Below are 20,690 nucleotides of genomic sequence, written 5' to 3'. Positions count from 1 at the left end.
TGAGAACTCAGTGCAAAAAAACCCTTTGAAAGATTGACTGATTTTTTTTTTTTTTTAAGAAACACAAAAATGAAACCATAGCACCCATTGTCTAATTGCTATGTGAAGGGAACAGGAACTGCAGTAGCTGTGTTTGACTACAGTCACATCCCAATGGAAGAACAGAAGTGTGGTAGAATTTAAGAGACAGCCATTGGCTGTTTTATTAGAGTATATCCTAGCAATATTTTTTTCTCAGATTATTACACACTATATTGCAAGCCTGGAGAAAGAAAGGGTACTATTTTATGCTTACCTATAGAAAACTGTTAAATGAGCACTCATTCCTAACTCGCTTCTGCCCTCACTTGCCTTCTGCTTCCTCTTGTCCTTTTGAGGTATGGTCATAAGTAAGATAATTAACAGGAATTCTACCATATAACTTTACCCACATCTTAACCAGCAATGGTTTTGCTCAGTAAATCTATTGTATTTTCCTTTCCTTTGACAACACTGACCAGCCTGATTTACTCATCGCCGGTGTATGCAGTTTTCTTCTCCCCTGGCATTTTGTTAATCTGATGTAACTACATTACTATGGAGTTTGTGATGAGTAAAGTATCTCTGCTATCTATATGCTAACTAGTAACTCAGCAGTAACAGCAGCATTAGTTCAGAGTGCCATCTTATTTGATACTTCTTTATCCATGTGTACAACACTAATTATTCTTTATACAAATATGATTGGTCAAGTTTCTCTAGATAGCTTATTATTGCTATTTAATGGTGTAACAGTATAGGGACATAAATATTGTTTTTTCCATTATATACCAGTTGTCAGCAGTTATGTCATAGTGTCAGCTGGACTCCATACATAAAATCCTTGCTTGTATGCTGATATCTCACAGTGCACTTTGTGATTCTATATGTGCACCCTGTGCTACCTTGTATTGTAAGTTCTTTTATAAAAGCGGCACTTAAAAGCATTAGAAAAGGTAAATGGAAAATGTGAAGCAAATTCTCATAGATTTAAATCTATAAGAAACTTAGATGGATGGCCAATTCAAGGATAAAGTGCTGTAGTTGACAAGATCATATACAATCTAAAACACTCAAAAACTACATTCAACATATTTCACGCTTTATATGCATGGAAAAAATAAAAAAAAAGATGAATTTATGTGCTGTGACTTAACAGATATTTAGCTGGTTAGTGTGCACTTTTGTAAGAGTCCCTAAAAGTAAACTGAAAACATCTTAAACTACTTATGGCAAATAGAATGGCAGGAAAACTCTATTGTTTCCAAATGTGCATTGAAATGAAATGAGTGAACATGAGGTGCCTCTATAAGAGAAAGCATCTTAATGGCAGAACTTACTGAACTCTGAAGTTATTTAAAAGTAACACAGTGAGTCTTGCTAGCTTCACAAGATTTTATCTGTCAGTACAAAGGCAGCACCTCTTGTTAACTTCAGAATATATGTTTCAAAATTCAACTAATACACTTCCAACATGTCACTTCTTTCAGTGAAAACCTACTGAAAAGGCAATACAGGTAGAGATTAATAGAGGTCTTTCTCCTTCTGTGCCACTTCTGCTGTGTATAATATGAAGATAAAGGCAGAACAAATATTTGAAAAGTTCACTGTCTGACCCACTCTGAAATATCAGGCTGTTTCTGACCACAACCAGGCCAAAATTCAGGTTAAAGATGTAGAAATGTATTTATCAAGAGGGAAGGAAAACTTGGAACTTTGGTATCAAAGGTAGACTAATGACATTCTGTATGTAAATACTTTTAAATTTTAGTTAATTTAGAGCTCTTCCCTGCTGCTGCAAAGTGAAAGTGCAAAACCTTAATCTTCTCCTTCCTCTGAAACAGATGAATGTGCTGCTGTTTGTGGGCATTTTTATTTGTACACTTTCCAAAGTCAGTTCACTGTTTCTTTTTTTTAAAAAAAAAAAAAGTAATTCATGTTCTATTTCTGTATCAAGAAATGGCCTGGAAATATCATCAATAAACGTAAAACAGAAAAAAATACCCCATAAGATATCTTTCCTGATGTTAAACATGTAAATTGCAAATGAACATCGTGTGTGATTATGGACAGATGTTTCATGGTTCACTGTAAAACCTTGTCATCTTGTCTGCCTGTCTTTGCATAAGCTCTTCTCAGGCTGTGTGTGAATCAAGTGCAGTTTAAGGAAAGGTAATACAGGTATATCTTTTGAGGAAGTGCGTACTCGGGAAAGATGTAAACTCTAGAGAAGATTTCTATGCTTTTTGGGTACAACTAAGATAATATGCAGCTGCCAACTCTTAGTGAATCTTACCTTGGCCAGTTGTGCTTGGAGTTTGTTCTTTGCATCAGCAACTTCAGCAATACGGTTATTAAAGGCCAAGTTGGTACTGATGAAGTGATTCCACATCTCCTGAGATGTGCTCTCCAGTCCAACCTCTGCATCATCTCGGAGCTTGGCAGAGTTGGCCCTTGCATGCTGAGAGCACCTGATATTGTCTTCGCTGAATTTAGCCCATGTTGCAGGAACCGAAACACTGGTAAGAAAATTAAAATAAGAGGAAAATAAAAAAAAATAAAAGCTTAGGTGAGCTCTTTTCTTTCAGTGATAATTACAGTAAGTGTTCATCAATTGAACTGTGCAGTCACATACATCAGGGTTTTTTTATGGGTTTAATACCAACTTTTTTTCTTTTTTCTCTATAAACCAGATTTGGCAACAATGAGCAGAGATTGTTGGAGAGCTGTTGCTTCAACAGTGTTTCTATGGCTTGCTTGCATATTGTAGCTGCTAACTAAAGGTCTTAGTGGCCCTGGCATCGACTCCAAAGTAAGTAGGGTTATGTATTGCTGTATAAAGAATGACCTTTTCTTGCGTGCTTTTTGTTTATTGATGCTTAAAAATAGTTCTTCAGGATCAGGTATGAATGTCAACAACACAGCTTCTTCCTGTCTTTCACAGGCTTGGGTGATGGTCTGAGTTCATACCTGCTGTATCTCAGCTGAAATTTGACTCATTTTTCTGTGTCAAGTTTCAGAGTGCTTATGGCTTTGATGGATTATTAGATTATTTAACATGATCTCCTGTACATTGCACACCATCAAATTAGATTCAAATACCATCTACTTTTGTGAACCCTTTTAACATTTATCCTGGGGAAACTGAGTTGTGTGTCACCAACCACCAGAGAACATGAGAGCCCAACCTAGTTTGGGGAAAATGATCAAGAAACCAAGGAGAAGGACTGTTACACAGCTCTTCAGACAGCTCTGGTCTGCTACCAGAGCAGCCCTACCTTGGGCAGTATGTAGGACGTACATAATAAAGCATGTGGCTCTGGCCTAGTAGCCTTCGTCATCAGAAAGAATGATAGCAGGAAAATGGTAAGGCACTGACTTAGGAGTAAGGAGAACTGGAGTTGTCTTCCAGCCCCAACACTGTCCTGCTATGTCATTTGGATAAGTATCTCTATCCTCTTCTCCATGTATTAAAATGAAGACCTTTGCTTTAACTTACAAGGCTATTACAGTTAAATTTAGTAATATCTATGAGACAAGCAGAAGTGGCTCTACTATGACAAAGCCTATGAATATACCGAGAAAGACTGAATATAGGGCTCCTGCACTGCAAAATGTTCCTGATGCAACGTCCTGTACGGAAACAAACTTGGGGATGCTTGGCTTCATGTCCAAGCTTCAAAGATGGCCATCATTATCGTAATTAGTTGAACATAAATGCCAGACTGACCTTTCCAAACCAGGAGTCTGTGAGGCTCTAAATTTGCAGCCTGAGGCCCTGGCTTGAAAACTGCTGGTGCAGCATAAGCTACTCCTTGGAGTTAAATTCACCACTTTCTTTAATGCACTGCTTAGCCTACTAGATCACTTCTTTCTTCACCCAGAAATATTCAGTGTATTTTTATGAAAAGGTACAGATATTTTACTTGCCAAATTGAAAGGTTGAGACAAACTTCTGTCTGTGTTTAGACTTCTTTCTCCACACAAAACTTTCTTTTAAGAATTATGCCTGTATGTTAAATTCTGCAGGGATAGGTCACTATTTTTTGAGTTTCACATTTACTCTAGATTTTAATTGAACACTGAGAGTAAATATTAAGGGAAGAAAAAAGAATAAGTTAATTTTGTCAGTGCTTGTTTTCTCAGTAGCCTTTTCATGAGTTTCTCATAGGATCTTCCTCTCTCTTGAAACTAAAGAACTGATCGTCCTAAATAATTTGGAATTCATTAGTGTTACACATATATTTAGGCAGTTACCTTGAAAATTTTCATGTAACCAACCTGAAACCATAGTAAAGTACATAAATCAGTGTACTAAACCTAAGTTACCACTGCTTGCAGCTACAGACCCAGGCAATCTCAGTGTACTTTCTGCAGGGTATTTGGTTCTGGGGTTTCTTTACCCTCTGTGCTTTAATGGATTATATTAATTTCCTCATCAGAAAATTAAATTTCCAATTAGGTTTCCATCCTGATTATCTGAAATACTTAGTACTTAAACTGTTCTTTAATATTGCTTTTTTCAGATTGTAAATTATCCAGCTAGCTCTGTTGAGGCAGAAAACACCCGCTCTGCTCCTGAGTGCTGCAGGTATGTCTCAGTCTGCCAAATGGTTTCAGAAAAAATGTTAATGAAAAATGGCATTTCTTTGGATAATGGATGGTGAGAAAGGAAAAAGGCTGTTAAACTTATCCATATGAGTCCGCTTTTTACTAGAGCTGACAAGAATAATTTTATTCATTGCTAATCCTAAAAGTAAGTAGTGTTACTAGAGTCAGCAGAACGCCTGCCAAGCTTCCTTTGGATATGCTCTCATTTCAGTAGTGAATGAGGTGATATTTTAATGAAAAGCAGAACGTAAGTAAACAAATAATACTGATTTTTTTTTTAGTCCTTCCAACAAGACAGAGTTGTTATCATTTGATATTGTGAAGTACATTCAGCATTCAAATACTGCTGTGTTAAAGAGTGATGAGGGAACTAACAAGTCATTAGCACAAAAACACTGCCCTCTGTCGCAAGCTCCTTTTCTACTGCCATTGCTTTTGGAGTGGATGCAGGTCTTGATGAGGCCGCTACCAATAAAGAGTTTTAAAACTGTATACAGTTGGGACATTTTAGTTCAGCCTGCAATGCTACAGCTGTGCCAAATCTTTTTGATCATCCTGTTTAATACATATCTCTGTATAGCTCGATGGACTAATTTCCGAGTAACCTAAGCTATTCTTACAGAAAATATGTATAGTCCTTGGCCTACCCTTGCCTGCTGTTTACCACATTGCACTTAACTGCACACCTTAGCTGAATTTTGATTTGACTGGATGTGGTTTTGAAACCTGAAGGCCACAAAACAGTGTAAATCAAAACCAGGGGGAGACATCTGCACAAAGGAGTTTGAGGGCAAGAAGCAACATGGTTGCTTCTTGCAACATGGTTGTAAACGATTCTTCTCGCTGAAAAACAGCTCAGTGCCCATCAAAGCTGCCAGTGCTGTAGACTGCCAGCTTCTGCCTGGCCTCCAACAATGGCAGCTGTTAGGAGTCAGGGAATAATTGAGGATGATGGAGGGTTTCACACCAAGGGAAAACAGGGCCATATGGAGAGAGAAGCCACTTCTTTCTATATCACTTCTCAAAATAAAGCTAGGACTTGTGCTGTAATCAGGCTCCTACTTACAGCAGGGAGCATGGAAAGAGAAGGCTACAATGGCCACTCATACTCACGTCCCATCTGCTTTTTCCACCCCGTGGTAAAAGTTAATGCTGTCCGATGTGTTCCTCAGGTTAAAGCACTTCTCATCAATAAAATGGGCTGAATTTTTGTCAGAAAGATCCTGCTCCAGGGCATGCTGTGCATCTCTGTTGATGCTGTGAAGGGGAAAGACTGCAATCTGAATCACCTTTAATGCTGTTGTGGTAAATAGTTAATTGCTTTTATTACCTTCCTACAGTGCTTCATTTTACAGTTTGTTGGCATTTACAGAGGCTTGAAAACACTTGGTGCTGCAATTTAGCTAGAGGAAGCTGCTGTACCATTCATCTCTTCTAGCCTCTAGCGAGTATTCACCAAAGAATTCTATTTAACTGACTGCATTAAATAATGCTTGTCATTTTGATGACAGACAACCACAAGGGTGAAAAACAAGAGGTTGTTGTTGTGTGGCATGAAGGAAAGCCTCGGAGCAAAAGGTAGGAGGTTTTCAGTGATAACCTTCATCCCAACAGAGCTGTAAGTGAGAAAGAAAAAGGCAGACCAGAGTTGTGGTTTCCCATCTTTCCTGATTTGGGGGACACGTTCACTTAGCATAATTCAAATTGTACGTCACTGGAAAATCTGTTTAAATATTTCTGCTTATCTTGATCACGAGAAGGGAAATATGTTTCTCCATCTCTGCTTTCTTACCCACAAGGAATTTTTGGAGTAACTTAATTTCCTTTGGCTCTTCCAAAAGGGTGGAAGGCCTGGCAGACCTTGGGCTAGAATGAGAGTAATATGGATGAAGAAAGAATCAAAGTCTCGCTGTCCAGTGCATCAAGAAGACAGCAGACTTACTGAGACATTTTTTTGCAAGTATTGCTGTTTCTGTGATGTACCTGTTCATTGGCATTACTATCAGTTTGCCTGATGTGGTGACAGAACTGAATCAAAGGTAACCAGAAATGCCAGCCTCAAGAGCTAGACAGAGTTCATGACACCAAATATGAATTTAGCTTTTATCTGATTATATACCCAATATATTACAGTAGTGGGCTGAATGGCAGAAATGCATCTAACCTGACTCACGTGAGTCCTGAGAGACATTACTAAGAGCAATCATTTATAAAATCCACTTATATCTTTTTCCCCTATAATATAATAATCAAGAACTGTACAATTTTATCTTCCTTGTGAGTACTTGCACTGTTTCTTTTGAGAATCACATCATGTCACATAAACGTCACTTTTTAAATTTGTGTCAGTTCTGTGTAGTTAACAGAACACTGTATTCAGAATAGTTTTACCTAATGAAATTAAAAGATTAAATATAATTTGCATTTACTAGGATATTTGTGTACTCTCAAAGAATTAAAACGTTCTAAAGCCTCCCATAACAAAAACAGATATAAATACACATAAAAATAATTTAAGTCCATTACATAACTCATCTCATAACTTATGATGTGCTTAGATTCCTGTTTCTTTTGTAAATAATAAATTTCCTTAGAATTTATTTTGTAATTTAAAAAATACAAATCCCTTTTAACTCCACTCCAGTATGACACACAGCAATGTTGGCACAACTAAGCTATAATTTTGGTATCCCTAATTTTAATGAAGGATTTCAGATTAAACATGACTTCAAAAATTGAGTCACAGTCATCTTTAAATAGTAAATATTGCTTTTCTGCAGTTTAACATACAAATTCTATCACTCGTAAGAATTGGAAGCGGAGGACAATGAACATCTAACAGGCTGTCTCAGCTTTTGCCTTTTTGTCTTTGCATTTTCAATCTGTCGTTAGATACTAGCTAACACCTAGTTCAGCTTTCCTATATTTAAAACAGGAATTCAATGTAAAGTCTTACCTCAGCTGTTGATTGATTTTCTGTGCCAGTTTTGCCAATATTTCTTGACAGTCCTTGAAAACGTCAACCTCCTACAGTAGTAAATACAGTGTCAGTGCTTTCATCAAACTTGATTTGTTTCAATTAACTTACCTTTTTTATTCAGCATTCTAGATGTTGCAACCATCTCACATATTTCAAATGCAATGTAGGTCAAGAAAGGATATATTTTGGTCCCACTTTTCCTCAGTGCTACAAAGTTGTATCTTTTGGCTTGGTTTTGTATGGCTTTTTATATTGTATCAAACATGTTAGTAGATTTTATTGGATGGAGTCATTCTAATATGCATAAAGTCAAATTTTGCTTGGCTTAAGTATAATGAAGATACTTGAAACATGAACCTTAATTCATTAAACTACCCTCTCTAGCTATTTCTACATTTCTCTAGAACAATACAAATATTTTACTAATAGCAGAGTAGGCTGAAAATATATCTGATTTCAGAAACAGGCTCCCTAAGGAAGTATATTGTCATATTCTGCAAAACTATAAATATTAGTCAAAGAGATTCAAAGCCAGGTTCCACACAGCTTAAAAAAAAAATTTTAAAATACTCAAACCAACCACATTGCGAACTATGCAAACACGGTAATTACAGTCCCTCAAACAACATTATGATGTTCCAGCCTCCTTCCTTTTTTAAAAATTATGGTTTAGCCCAACAAATCCCTCTTACCTAATTGTGTACCCATTTGTGAGTTCCGAAACAGGGAATAAAGTATTTTAAATTATTTGGAAGTCATTAAGACACTCCAAATTTAAAAATACAGGCTCTGTACTTGTACAGTATGTGTAGGAGTGACAACAACTATACAACTGGCTTTCCTGTTATTACAAAATATGAGCCTTTGCTGTCCTTTATTGTCAGTATCTAGCTTGTCCATACTCAGAGCAGTGCTTGGGGAGATCAGGCAAATATCCTTTATTTTTCATTTTGAAAAAATATTTTTTTCATCTGTTCATATGGAACATTTAGCAGTATTTCATCCTACCCTGAATTCTCATGCTAAATTAAGTGCTGAAATACTTAAGCTAATATATATATATATATTAGCTTCTTGATTCTTCATTAAAACTCTAAAACTCCAAGTTGCAGGCTGTAGGCTCTGAACAAGCATCTCAGTTACTTGAATCAATGCTACTGTCCCATAATGTTCTTTCCTAGTATTTTTGTTCTCATACACATCCAATAGAACTTCTTTCAGATATGTTAGCAAAATGTTACTTGATTACTTTTTTTATTTAAAAGATTTAGCAATCACTACTATCCATCTCACTGTCTTTGTTCAGTAACACTATATATATATATATATATATATCAAGGCAGTAAACCAGCATTTTGTATTGTAAGCCCTAAGAACTTTTGAGATGTTATAGACCATAGCCCAGAAAACAATCTTAAGAAATATTTCTACCTTGTTTTATAGGTTCAGGGAATATAGAACTAGACAAGACCTCACAAGGATGCTAGACTTATTCATTTTGCTTCGTGAAGGATGAATAGAACATTAACAATCCCCAATATATATAGTTTTACCACATTTCTTCGTCTTTGCTGCCCCCCCTCCTCCCCCAGTCTTCCAAATGAATGAAATTAAGAAATTATTGCAATGTTTTTACCCTGATAAATATTTGCTCAGATTTTAGTTATTTCCACAGTTTGAAAAATAAACTATTAAGTCTGTTCTTACCTTTATGAGGTTCTTTTCCACGTCGTCATGAACTAAGTCTATACCCTTCCTCTTCTCACGGTGGTACAAGCATTCTAGGGCTATCTGCAAGCAAACCAGTGAACATGTGCAGTAGGGTCAGTACTGCACTGTGTGGTGAAACCTTGAACCTTGCTGAAGGGGCCACTGAGCTGACATGTCAAGTAATGACCATCTATTGAGGGTGGAACAGCATAGGAGGTGGTTTCATTGCACTCAACTGATCCATCTTAGTGGCTCGTTCCTATTTACCTGTTAATACATACTTTTAAGGATTAGATGCCACCATAGCTGCCACTTGATTAGCTGCTTATTAATGTGCAGCAAAGCCTACAGCTCAACATACCCAAACTTTGTTGTAAATTGTGTGGATTAAAACACCGGTGGTGTTCTACACTCACCCATAGCACAATCCTTTAATCTCATCTCCCTTACCCAGTGCCAAAGTTTGGAAGTTTCATACCTCTACAAGAGAATGACTGCATCACTACAGTCATTGAATAGGGAGTTCAGTTAACCTGTCCCAGCAGGTTAACTTTACTGTTAATGTCTCATCCACTTGTTTAGAACCATACTAATGAATGAAACTGCATTAGCTGGCACAAAGCCTTTCAGCAGAAAATGTTTCCTGAATAGAAAGCATCCTCAGTCTGTTGCTCTAAATCAGTATGGATACAGAGAACTAAAAAAGTCATTAATGAATAATGAATTTTGTTTTTCTGTTTGTACTCGTCTAGAAACATGACAGACATAGCTTCCATCAGCAGTATTACAGATGTTTATGACAGAACTTTTGACTCTGTTTTTTGCTTGTTTTGAATTTTTGCTAGCACCATCCATTGACTGTTATATTACTGTGGCTTTTTCTGTTGCAATTAATTTGCCTTTAAGATACTGGAGAACTTGAAAATGTAACACAAATTATATGCTATCCTAAGTGAAAATATTCGTTTCATCAAGCAATAGCAGAAAATTCAGAGCCAGGTAAGAATATCGGCATATTGCAGCTTACAGGGCCATCTTTGGCTCTCCTGTAAAGTACTGAGCTGAGTGGCCAGTGCCTGAGGGAGGCTCAGTCTCCTGGCGCCTCAAGCAGAAAGGAAGGAAAAGAGACCATAGAAATGTTTGGATAGGTTACTTTGCTGAGTTTTATATATAAAGCCTGCGGTGACCACGTTTCCTTCTTACTGAGGGTAATGTTTTGCCAAGATCTGTCTTGATGATAACAGTAAAAGTCATACTAGTATTCCACTGAGATAAAGCCATTTTCCTTGCCCATTCTGCAGTAGAGTAATGAAATAACTACTGCCTACCTTCAGTGGTCCTTGCATTTCATCTGCAGCACGTTCGAGCCGCTTCTTTGTTGTTTCCAAGGCTTGGGTGTCTTTCAGCAGACACTCTAGCTCATAGATGAGCTCAGATCTCCAGAAATCAATGTTGGAGATCCTCTGTCCCAGGTTTCTTCTACTGTCTTCTTGCATCTGGTAAGTCAGCTGATCCTTATCTTGCATCAGTCTCATTGAATCAGCATTCAGTCTACCAGCGCAATCCCTGGAGACTTCAGAGCCTTTTAGTTGAACCATGTTTGCATGGTGCCAGTCACGAGTGCTGTAGCGGGCATGCAGGGAAGAGCGTAATTCAGGCAGAATAGTGGGCGGCCGCCCAGGGGGATTAAATTGCCTGCCACAGCTGGGAGGGACCGAAACCACTTTGTAAAGCAGACTGGGCCTCCAGGAGCTGAGGCAGCGGTAGCCCGGTAGGTAGTAGGACTGATAGGTGTCTTTGGTGGTGCTGGTGGGAGCTGGATCTGGGAACAGGCAGCTCCTCCGGGTGCCACAGTAACTGGCCAGCTGCGTGGTCCCCAGAAACTCCATCCCGTGCTGGGCTCGGGCAGCCGCCCTCGGGCTGTGTCCAGCACCTGCAGCTGCTCTGAGCAGCCCCAGGGCCTGTGCAGCCTGCCTGGGGCTGCGCTGCACCTTGTGACACGGCCGCCATGTCACGGAGTTCCGAGGGCTGTTCCATCCGCCAGCGGGCTGAAACCCGCCTGGGCCCCGGCACGCTGGGGGCCTCCCTTCGTGCCTCCTCTCCTAGGGCGCGCTGGTTTTCCTGCAGAGCAGCAGAGCATTCCCCCGCGGAGCAGCACTGTGTGTGGTGGGAGCCAGAGGTCTAAACACGAACTGAGACCATTTGGTTACAGTGCGGAGGGATTTGCCGAAGGCTCACTCTGGATGGGTCTGTAGGTTTACCTTCAGTGAGCTTACCTTCAGCAAAACGAAATAAAAGTTTTACTTCAGAGTGCTTCATGTGTATCAGTGGCTGCAGGGAGATGCAGCAGTGGAAATGAGCCTTCTAAACCAAAGCACAGACTCTGGGAGTCGTCTCTTACAGTTATTTAGTTATCTCCACAGATGGTTTGGTCCAGATGGACCAAAAAACCCCATATAACTATGCTGGGCTTTGTTCTTCTTCCCCTCAACTGTATTCATCTTCCATAAAAAGTATAAAAGATGGGAAAGATATCCCTCTGATGGTGATTTTTTCTCCAGTTTAAAATGACGAGTATCTTCTCAGATAACTTTTCTAACTTTTCCTTTCAGCCTTCTGGCCTGTCTGGCAAAAAAACTGTTTCTGAAATCCAGTGCTCTAAAATTGCATTATGACCCATCTTCTGTGCCAAGGATTTTGAAGATAAATAATAATTTGTAATTAGACACTGTATTTCACTCTCCTAAGAGTCCTTAAATCAGCACAGTTTTCTTCTAGGTTGAATGTAAGACAATTGCAATAATTTCTTCCTCTCCAGATATATAAATATGAAACAGCTTCTTAATCTTTTTTTTTCAACCTGGGGAATAAAATATATATGTATATATATGTGTTACATTACAGCATATCTTATCTCAGAAAGCTAGCATGTTATTACACCCCAGCTAAAAAAAAGTAGAAGTAATTTTAAATAAATGGTTGTTGTAAGTTAAATTTATCTTCTCATGATGTTTAAAATATATACAAAAGTAAGTGCTAACTGTGGAGAGGTGAGGTACAGGCAGTGTAGCCACACGCAGTGGACAGGCACCAGACTGGGGTGTACAAACAGGGTAGGATTGATACTGCAAGTGCTCACGCACACAAAAAACTTTCCTCTTGCAACAACTGATGGAACTAATTCCCAGCAGCTGCCCAGGAGGGTAAAGTTATTCCTGAGCATTAGAAGTTGCAAGAGTGCTGGCAGAGTTCACCACTGAGTTCAGCCTGACTCAAACACTAAAGCCTATTTTTTGCTCAGATACCCCTGCACGAATGGGCTGTCTTGGAGGAAGAGGGGTGCTGCAGAAGTGATTTACTTTTCCTTTTTGGTGCTTTTTGTGGGGAATGTTCTGTATAACCTTGGGAACGGGAAATGATCTTTTGGCCCCAAAAGAAAAATATTTGAGCATGTACCTCAATTTAAAATGCGGAAAGTCCTGCTGACATCAGTGAATCTAATCCATATGTTTGAAAGGAAGCACAAATTTGAAGTGCTGTACTGAGCTGTGGCCTAAATTTTCATTGTGGAACCAAATTTTTCATAGGGAAAGTCCAGTATAAATTTCTCAGATAAGTCTTACTGGACAGTTCCTCCCACCCCAGGCATTCAAATTTGCTTAAACATTTGGATCCACTTCCACTAACAGTTTTTTCATTAGCTTCCTATAGAAGATAATTACACAGCAATAAGTACAGAAGTTGTACAAATATCAAGTGGTGTTGAGGATTTACCTGAGGTAAAAATACCTGAAATGGAAAATGGGCAACAGCCTATTTATTAATGACCGAAAACCAAAGGCCAAACTCCTCAAATACCTTAACTAAATACATTTCAAGATTTTTTTTTTCCTAGGGTTTGTTTGAAGGTGGACAGTTATTCAGAAGTTTTTGTTGTGTTTGTTTTTTTTTTTTTCCTTACAGAGTGTTCTTTCTAAAAAGTTTGTGGTTCTTGACGTGGAGAGTGTTCATAAAAAGATAACTTTGCATTCTTTTTCTCTCAAAAAATGACAGATTTAACACCAGGATGTGCTGGTACCTTTCCAAGTATTACCAGATACCCTTTTCTGTATGTTGTTTCTCCAAGGTTAGACTGCCTTAAATAGTAACTCAAACACTTGTATGTTAAAACAATCAAGATTTGGGACTAATTGTTTAGAAATAGGAATACTTGATTCTCCAGACGGGGCTCAAATCAAAAAAATACCCTTTTTACAGCACCCTTAACCAAAGCAATAGAAGGAAGTTTTGTGAGCAGAAAATGTTCTGGTTCACTCACAGTTCCTCCAAAACCACCCTCCCGACCTGCCTTTCTCTCAAGCTTGAGTCACCATCAGTGGTTTTTAAACTAGAATTCACAGGCTCTGCCTCAGGAGTAAGCTGATCTGTCTCAGGGGCAGTAACCACGGCAAGAGGGACTGTTGTTTCAAGGCTCATACCTCTTATATGCATCTCCAGGAGAAAAACTGAAAACTGCTTTAAAGGATGTGAATGCATGGTGTGCATTTGTCCAAAGCAAAGTGGTGACACTATTTAATGCCTTGTTCTCAACACTGAAGCTTCACTCCTGTAACAGTCATTCAGACAGCTGTTGCTGCATCTACAATCGTTGGGATTCTGCACTGTTTTAATTGTAATGGTACTGTGAGAACTTTATACATTGGAAACGGGAAAATGGAGGGAAGATGAAAAGGTTGTCAAAGATCTTGGAAAAAACGTTTTCTTCCTCATAAGACTAAATATGGTTTTGTGATTTAGTGCTCATTTCTATGTAGATTGGAAGCATCTTGAGGCAGGAATTGTTTTTTGCTGAATGTTGGTACCGTGTTCCCTGTGGGGATTCCCAGTTGGTCTCTTTAGGGGATTCAGTTTTACAATTGCAGTTTACTCACAGAGCTGTCAGGTGTGCTGGAAGTTTGTGCTGGGATGATGAGCAGCACGTGAATAATCACTGATGTTCACAATCTAATTCAGTTCTCAGGCTGTGATGTAACGAATGGAAAAGAGGACAAGGCCACGCTCAGGCAGCTGTGGGAGGCAGAAGGGGAGCAGTGACTGGGGTAAGGCGGCCAGTAACAAGGTCCAGCACACGTCCTTGGTTTGGAAAATAAATTTATTCCTATTCTATTTCATTAATTTTAATGTACCAAATACTGTGGCTTCTAAGAAATCGATTGGCCAAGTTAAGGTAGAATAATCTTCCAAATGAATGTATCCGTTAAATTAATAGAAATTGTCTCCATGCAAGGTATAGAAAATATATTCAGAATTGCTACAAAATATAGCAATGGCATGATTTTACTGAAATGATACACCATCTCCTAGATATAAAGCTTCTGAAACACGAAGTGTAGGTACGTATAGTACTTTCCTTCGCGGTTGCAGAGCGCGACTGCAAGGCAAGCCGCCCCGGCTGCGGGCGTACCTCCCGTTCCCGCGGCTGGCGGGGGTCAGGCAGCCCCTCCCCTCCCGCGCCGCCCCGCCAGGAACGCCCAGGGCCTGGCACCGGGGCCGCGGCCGCCCGCCGGCGGAAGGACACGCCGAGCCGGTGGTAGTGATGAGGTTCCGCGGAGCGCCCCCTGACGGCAGCGGGTACCACCGGCGCATGCGCGCGCGGCACCACCAGGCCCCCCCCTCCCCTTTCCTGGCCCCGCCTCTCTCGCGCCGGCCGGAGGTGACGCCGTAGCGGGCGCCATGGAGGAGGTGGCGGGCGGGCCACGGCCGGAGGGTGAGGGGCGCGGCGGGGCGGGCGGGCCGGCCGCCGCCGCCCGTACTGCCGCTCCAGCTGTCGTTGTCCGCTGCAGACTGTCCCGGGACCAGCAGCGCCCGAGCGGGCAGGGCCGCCGCCTGCCAGGGATGCCCCAACCAGCGACTCTGCGCGGCCGGCGGCGCCGCTCCGGACCCGGGTGAGGGAGGCCTTGAGGGGCGGGGGGCGGGGCTTTGCGGGGGTGTGGTGGGGGCGGGGCCAGGCGGCGGCTGACAGCGGGCTTGTGGCCTTGCAGCGGAGGCGGCGGAGCTGCGGGAGCGGCTGCGCGCCGTGAGGCACACGGTGCTGGTGCTCTCCGGGAAGGGCGGCGTGGGGAAGAGCACCTTCAGCGCCCTCCTGGCCCACGGGCTGGCGGCAGACGAGGCCAAGCAGGTGGGTTGCGCGGGGCGGGCCCGACTGGCCCCCGCGGGTTGAAGCCGGGAGGCGGAGGGTCCCGCAGCCGCGGGCAGGAGGAGCTGGCGGGGGCTCTCCAGGCCCGGCTGCGGCTGCGCTGGTCCTGTCCCCCTTCTCTTTAGGGGTTTGAATTTGCTTCATGTGTTCAACGCGCTGGAGTCTTTTAATTGCGTGGTTTAGACTTCGGAGGCGGCACTTCACAAGCTTGTTTGCAGTGCGGGGGCTGGTTGGTTTGTTTTCCAGGTTGCTCTGCTGGACATAGATATCTGTGGGCCATCAATCCCTAAAATGATGGGTCTAGAAGGAGAACAGGTAAGTGGATACTCCATCGTGGTGTTTAAAGGACTTCTGCTCAGTTTTTCATTAACATTTTAGGATTTTCTATACTTAAAGTTTCTACAAGGACTGTTTTTTGGGAAGCGTGTGGGGCAATGGGTAGGGGAATAAAGAAGGTGAGAGGGAGAAGTTCAGTGTAATTTAGTTTGTAAAAGAGTTGTCTGCTTTCCAGATGACCAGTTCTGCAAACCAACTGTTGCTGTATATCAGCCACATATTCATGACTACTTGAAACTTAAGTAGTGTTAGCATGTTCTTTATCAGGCCTAGAATATTTTATATAAATACGTCATGGGTGAATTTCTTGCAAAAGGGTAGAACAGTTACTATTCACTTATTAATGGAGATCTGGCCCTTCTGCAGTTTGTAACACAGCTACTCCAATAAAGCAGTATTGTACCTATAGACAGGGTATCGATTTACCCAGTTTTGACTTAAATTTATGTTTTATGTAACATCTGTATTTATTTCTAATATAACTTTATGTGTCACTTCAATTTTCAGGTTCATCAGAGTGGATCTGGATGGTCTCCAGTGGTAAGTGGGTGCAACTGTTTCAGAAAGTTTTTTGGGTTTGTTTGGGTCGGGCACCATCTTCTAAGGTGAAAAACGAGTGAGGGAGGAGCTTTTTCTAATGGTATAAATATCCAGATTCTATAGAATAGGCTATATAGATCAAAGTGTTAAATTTGTTAGCTGTAATAATACTGTATTTCTAAAATAGTTTTATTAACTATCTCTTGTTTAATGTCTTTCCTACTATACTATGGGCAATAAACAGAAGTTACTAATTTCATTGTTTTTTGTTATCATGCAGCTGTGTATTATGTCACCTTTTCAATGACAGACAAAAAGTATCTTACACCAAAGAAAAACCTCATTAATCTTTAGAAATTGCAGGGAGGGTTTTGTAGGAGTGTTGGCTGTCTAAAGATCACCGTCGGTGTGTATGCTGTTAAGGAGGCAGCCTGATGCTGAGAGGGAAAGCTGCTTTTAGCCTTACGCTGCCTCCAGTGATTTCATAAGCCACTGTAAATCTTGCTACAACTGGAATTTTTTCCCTCTGTGAATGTAGTTGGTGAGCATAGCACAAAAGTTAGCTTTTAATGCCTTTCGATAAAAGAGCCACATAAGGTTCTCTGCCTTTGTTTTCTTAATGTCTTCCCCCTGTCAAACCTGTTTTTTCTATAAAATCTGGGTTTAGAGTTGGTTTCTCTACTCTTTCTTTACTGATCTGTATACTTTACTGAGTTTCTCTACTTTTCTTTTAGTATGTTGAAGAAAACTTAGGTGTCATGTCAGTGGGGTTCTTGCTCAGTAGTCCTGATGATGCTGTCATCTGGAGAGGACCAAAAAAAAATGGTACATATGAAGTGTTTTCAACCATAATTTATGTACGTGAAAGATTCAATGTCATGAGCTTGCTTAATTAATAACATAAATATGGTATGGTAAGCTATAGAAAAAATGAGTGGATGGTTACTTAATTTCTTTAGTTGAGCATACCGATTTGATGACATTAAAATGTCAAATCCTGGGGATTTTGGTGGTGTTTTTTTGAGGCCTTGGCAAAATAAGCATTTCTGTACTGAAGTTGACAAGTCAGAAGAATCTGCATACCTAGACTATAAAAGTTGAAATAGACCCTAAAATTTGAAATATAGGGAGATAGTTTTGCCTCCCTTCTACATTCTTATTCTTTCTTTTAGGGCTGATCAAACAATTTCTTCGTGACGTGGACTGGGGTGAAGTCGACTACCTGATTGTCGATACGCCTCCGGGAACCTCAGATGAACACTTATCTGTTGTGCAGTACCTCAGTGCAGCGCACATCGATGGTGCTGTTATAATCACCACCCCTCAGGTGCCAGAACTTGATTTCCATTAATAGGAGCATCGTGGCAGTTAAAGCCGATCCTTGGTTTAGAGTCTCTGTTTAACCAGAGAAACGGTGGTACAGAATCAGGAGTTGACTTTCTGGCTTTGTGCCTGCTGCTGGCTGGTTTCTGAGTCAGGGGGGTGTCTCCATGGAGGATGGGATCGGAGTGGGTCACTGTAACCCACTGAGCAGTTCACAATCAAAAGCTGTCATGATCTGTGTGGTGAAGTGATGTGCAGTATTTCACTTCTTCGAGATTAGAGTTCACATCATTGCAAATCTGTGATTTGCTCACGAGTGGCTTAATGCTCAGAAGTCAGTAAGAAGTTTAGTTTTTAAGTGATAAGATGTGCACTGTTTGACACTACATGAAGTAGCCTGTTGCCTCCAGTAGGCAGCTTTGTGAGGTGCCTTTTTAAAAGAAAAATCAGCCCCTGGAGAGCTGAAACTCGCAATACATCAAATTCAAATGTAGGTTTTAATGCCTGGTTTGGTAAGGAACAGGAAATCAAACTAGTGAAAGACACATAGTATTCCTGCAACAGCTGAAAGAATGAAATGTAACAGAAGTGAAGGGGTGAGGGCGATGTCGGACAGGTGGTGAGAGAAGGAGAAGAGAACAGGAGAGCTGAATGAGGTCAGGCATATACACGAAAAGTCTGAGGGGATGATAAACTATTTCACATTTAATTTGAAAAGAGGTAACAAGCGTAAGCCTGGTGGTTCTTGTCCTTGCCTGCTCTATTGCAAATACCAGGAGTCTTTCTGTAAACTGAAAATATTAAAAAGTTGCATTTAAAGAAATGAGATTAATATAGGAGATGAAACATAAATATGACAGAAACTTGAGTCAAATCGGATTTCAGAGCAGAACCACAGCCAGTAGGCTGGGACTGTTGTACCAGTTCTGTTGCTAGAGCACAAAGCACAGGTTTATGTTCCTCAGAATATGAAAAGAGCAGTCATAATTCATTATGAACTTTCTTTAAAATAGCTCAAAGGATGTAACTTAGTGGGTTCATCAAAACATTACAATCAAACCAGCAGGGTTTCCTAATATTTGTAGGAAATGTCGCTTCAGGATGTTCGGAAGGAGATCAACTTCTGCCATAAAGTGAAACTGCCCATCATAGGTGTTGTGGAAAATATGAGTGGCTTTGTATGTCCGAAGTGTAAGGTAAGGCCATCTCTGTATTACAGCAGGTTTTATCTTGACATTGTATATCAAACATTGCTCCAAAAATACCTTGGTCTCAGAACTGCAGTGTTGTAACTCTGCGTTCCTGTTGTCCCAGAATGAATCTCAGATCTTCCCACCGACTACTGGAGGCGCAGAGAAGATGTGCCAGAACTTAAATGTTTCCTTCCTGGGTAAAGTGCCTCTAGACCCTCAAATAGGTAAAGTTGCTGTATTATACTATATTTAAAACGAGTTTTTCCTCCTATACTGATATCATTACTGCAGAACTGTGACTTGGACACTGATAAATTAGAATATTAAACATTTTGTCACTTAGATAAATAAAGATAGAACATTTTTTGGAGTCAAAAGTTACTGGGACTGTGCATAGCATGGTGTGAAAAAAGGAAGGTGCTCAGATAATTTCCTTAGCTTGAAACTTAATCTTGATTAAGAGTAGATAATGTACCTTCTCAGCTGTATAGTCATATTTGAAGTACAACATGTCTTTCTCCTTGGTCTCATCACCTGGAAGCGCAGACTGAATAAAATCATAACCACTACGAAGAGTAGTATCTTGTAGATGCCAAGCATTAAAACTAGTGCTGTAACTTCACTGTTACTGGCACCCCCCAGATGCGGCTGTGGCTAGTGAGAAGGCTTGCTTCTGTGACCACAAGCTGTTACCAGTTAGTGCTTGATTTAATGACATCAAGGATCAGGTCGGTATTGCCAAAATAGTTATTGAAAGCTTCTGCTAAAAGTATTCCTTTGGAAAACTGTAAGGTGTAGTCCTAGTTACGTTACTGGCGTAAGGACTTCTTAAAAGGAAGAGATACAAGTGACTCTTCAGAAGGGTGTAACTGGTAGCAGGATAAAGGGTAAAATAAAGTTCATCTTCTCCCATTGCTTTGCTTTCACGTTTTGCCCTGCCCTTCAAGGAAAAAGCTGTGACAAAGGCCAGTCTTTCTTGTCTGAAACACCTGAGTCTCCAGCTACATCATCTTACAGGAATATCATTCAAAGTAAGTCTGAAAATTACTGCACAAATGAATCCTCTCGGCTCTGAGCACTTCTACAAAATATAACGGTTCTAAACAGAATTATGTTTTTCTGCCACAGATAGTAAGAACAGTAGCTGTGCAGAGCAATTATGAAAGTAACAGATGCAAATCCTATGTTCACTTCTGTGCATCAGTTATGACAGGCTTTTAAAGTGATAATGAAATTCTATTTAATAACTGGTTTCACTGTCTGACTTAATCATGAATTCTCAGAGAAGACGTGTGTGTACTGACTCTCACAGAAACGTTCTGAGCTTCTCAGGCCGGCCTGCAGGGGGGTGCTTGCCACTGCTGAGGAGGACACAGCTGGCATTCCTGCCTCCACCCCTAATTGTAATTGCACAAAACCCCCTGCAGAGTGCCCAGAGAGCTGGCCGTGGGCAGTCTGAACATCCAAACAGCTGGGAAATTCCTAAGGGTGTTTGCACTGGGATGAAGGCCCAGCTTGTGATATTGGTACCACTAGGGGACAGAGTGAGGCAGCAGTTACTAACTCCTGATGTACAGCCAAAATACTTATATTCATTTTTCCCCGTCTTTGCAGGGATTCAGGAATACTGTGATCAACACCATTTTCAAGAAGAAAAGATTATCTAATCTACAAATGGAATAAAAATGTAGTTCATGTTTAATTATAGAAAAGTAACTTATGCCTTGATTTAATAGAAGGAATGTATTCTTTTTGTATATTGCAAATAAATTCTTAATATAAA

General features: G+C 40.6%; 2 protein-coding genes across 4 annotated transcripts in view; one reads left to right on the top strand and one right to left on the bottom strand.

The window, feature by feature from the left end:
• The window catches only part of TEKT5 (tektin 5), a 27,215-nt gene extending 15,842 nt beyond the window's left edge, over nt 1-11,373 (bottom strand). Inside the window, exons 1-5 of the mRNA XM_009976269.3 lie at nt 10,648-11,373; nt 9,317-9,400; nt 7,586-7,656; nt 5,743-5,886; nt 2,315-2,537 (exon numbers count right to left, since the gene is read on the bottom strand). Coding sequence (XP_009974571.2) covers nt 2,315-2,537; nt 5,743-5,886; nt 7,586-7,656; nt 9,317-9,400; nt 10,648-11,208 — 1,083 coding nt within the window. The 5' untranslated portion in view covers nt 11,209-11,373. The remainder of the gene's footprint in view (nt 1-2,314; nt 2,538-5,742; nt 5,887-7,585; nt 7,657-9,316; nt 9,401-10,647) is intronic.
• Nucleotides 2,735-20,690, top strand: NUBP1 (nucleotide binding protein 1). Of its 3 annotated transcripts, XM_042798915.1 has the most exons (13): nt 2,737-2,830; nt 4,545-4,609; nt 14,333-14,418; nt 15,163-15,264; nt 15,361-15,497; nt 15,762-15,830; nt 16,359-16,391; nt 17,126-17,216; nt 17,564-17,718; nt 18,800-18,910; nt 19,029-19,131; nt 19,855-19,938; nt 20,522-20,690. In XM_042798915.1, the coding sequence occupies exons 3-13, from the start codon at nt 14,355-14,357 to the stop codon at nt 20,572-20,574; spliced, it is 1,002 nt and encodes a 333-aa protein (XP_042654849.1). In that variant the 5' UTR covers nt 2,737-2,830; nt 4,545-4,609; nt 14,333-14,354; the 3' UTR covers nt 20,575-20,690. The 3 variants fall into 3 exon arrangements, with proteins under 3 accessions (XP_042654851.1, XP_042654849.1, XP_042654850.1); XM_042798917.1 differs by lacking the exon at nt 15,762-15,830 and having other exon boundaries at nt 2,735-2,830; XM_042798916.1 differs by lacking the exons at nt 2,737-2,830; nt 4,545-4,609; nt 14,333-14,418 and adding an exon at nt 14,997-15,086.

This window comes from Tyto alba, unplaced genomic scaffold (assembly GCF_018691265.1).
Source record: "Tyto alba isolate M040663 unplaced genomic scaffold, T.alba_DEE_v4.0 Super-Scaffold_28, whole genome shotgun sequence".
NCBI classification, from domain to species: Eukaryota; Metazoa; Chordata; class Aves; order Strigiformes; family Tytonidae; genus Tyto; species Tyto alba.
This window is presented reverse-complemented; position numbering and strand designations above follow the sequence as displayed.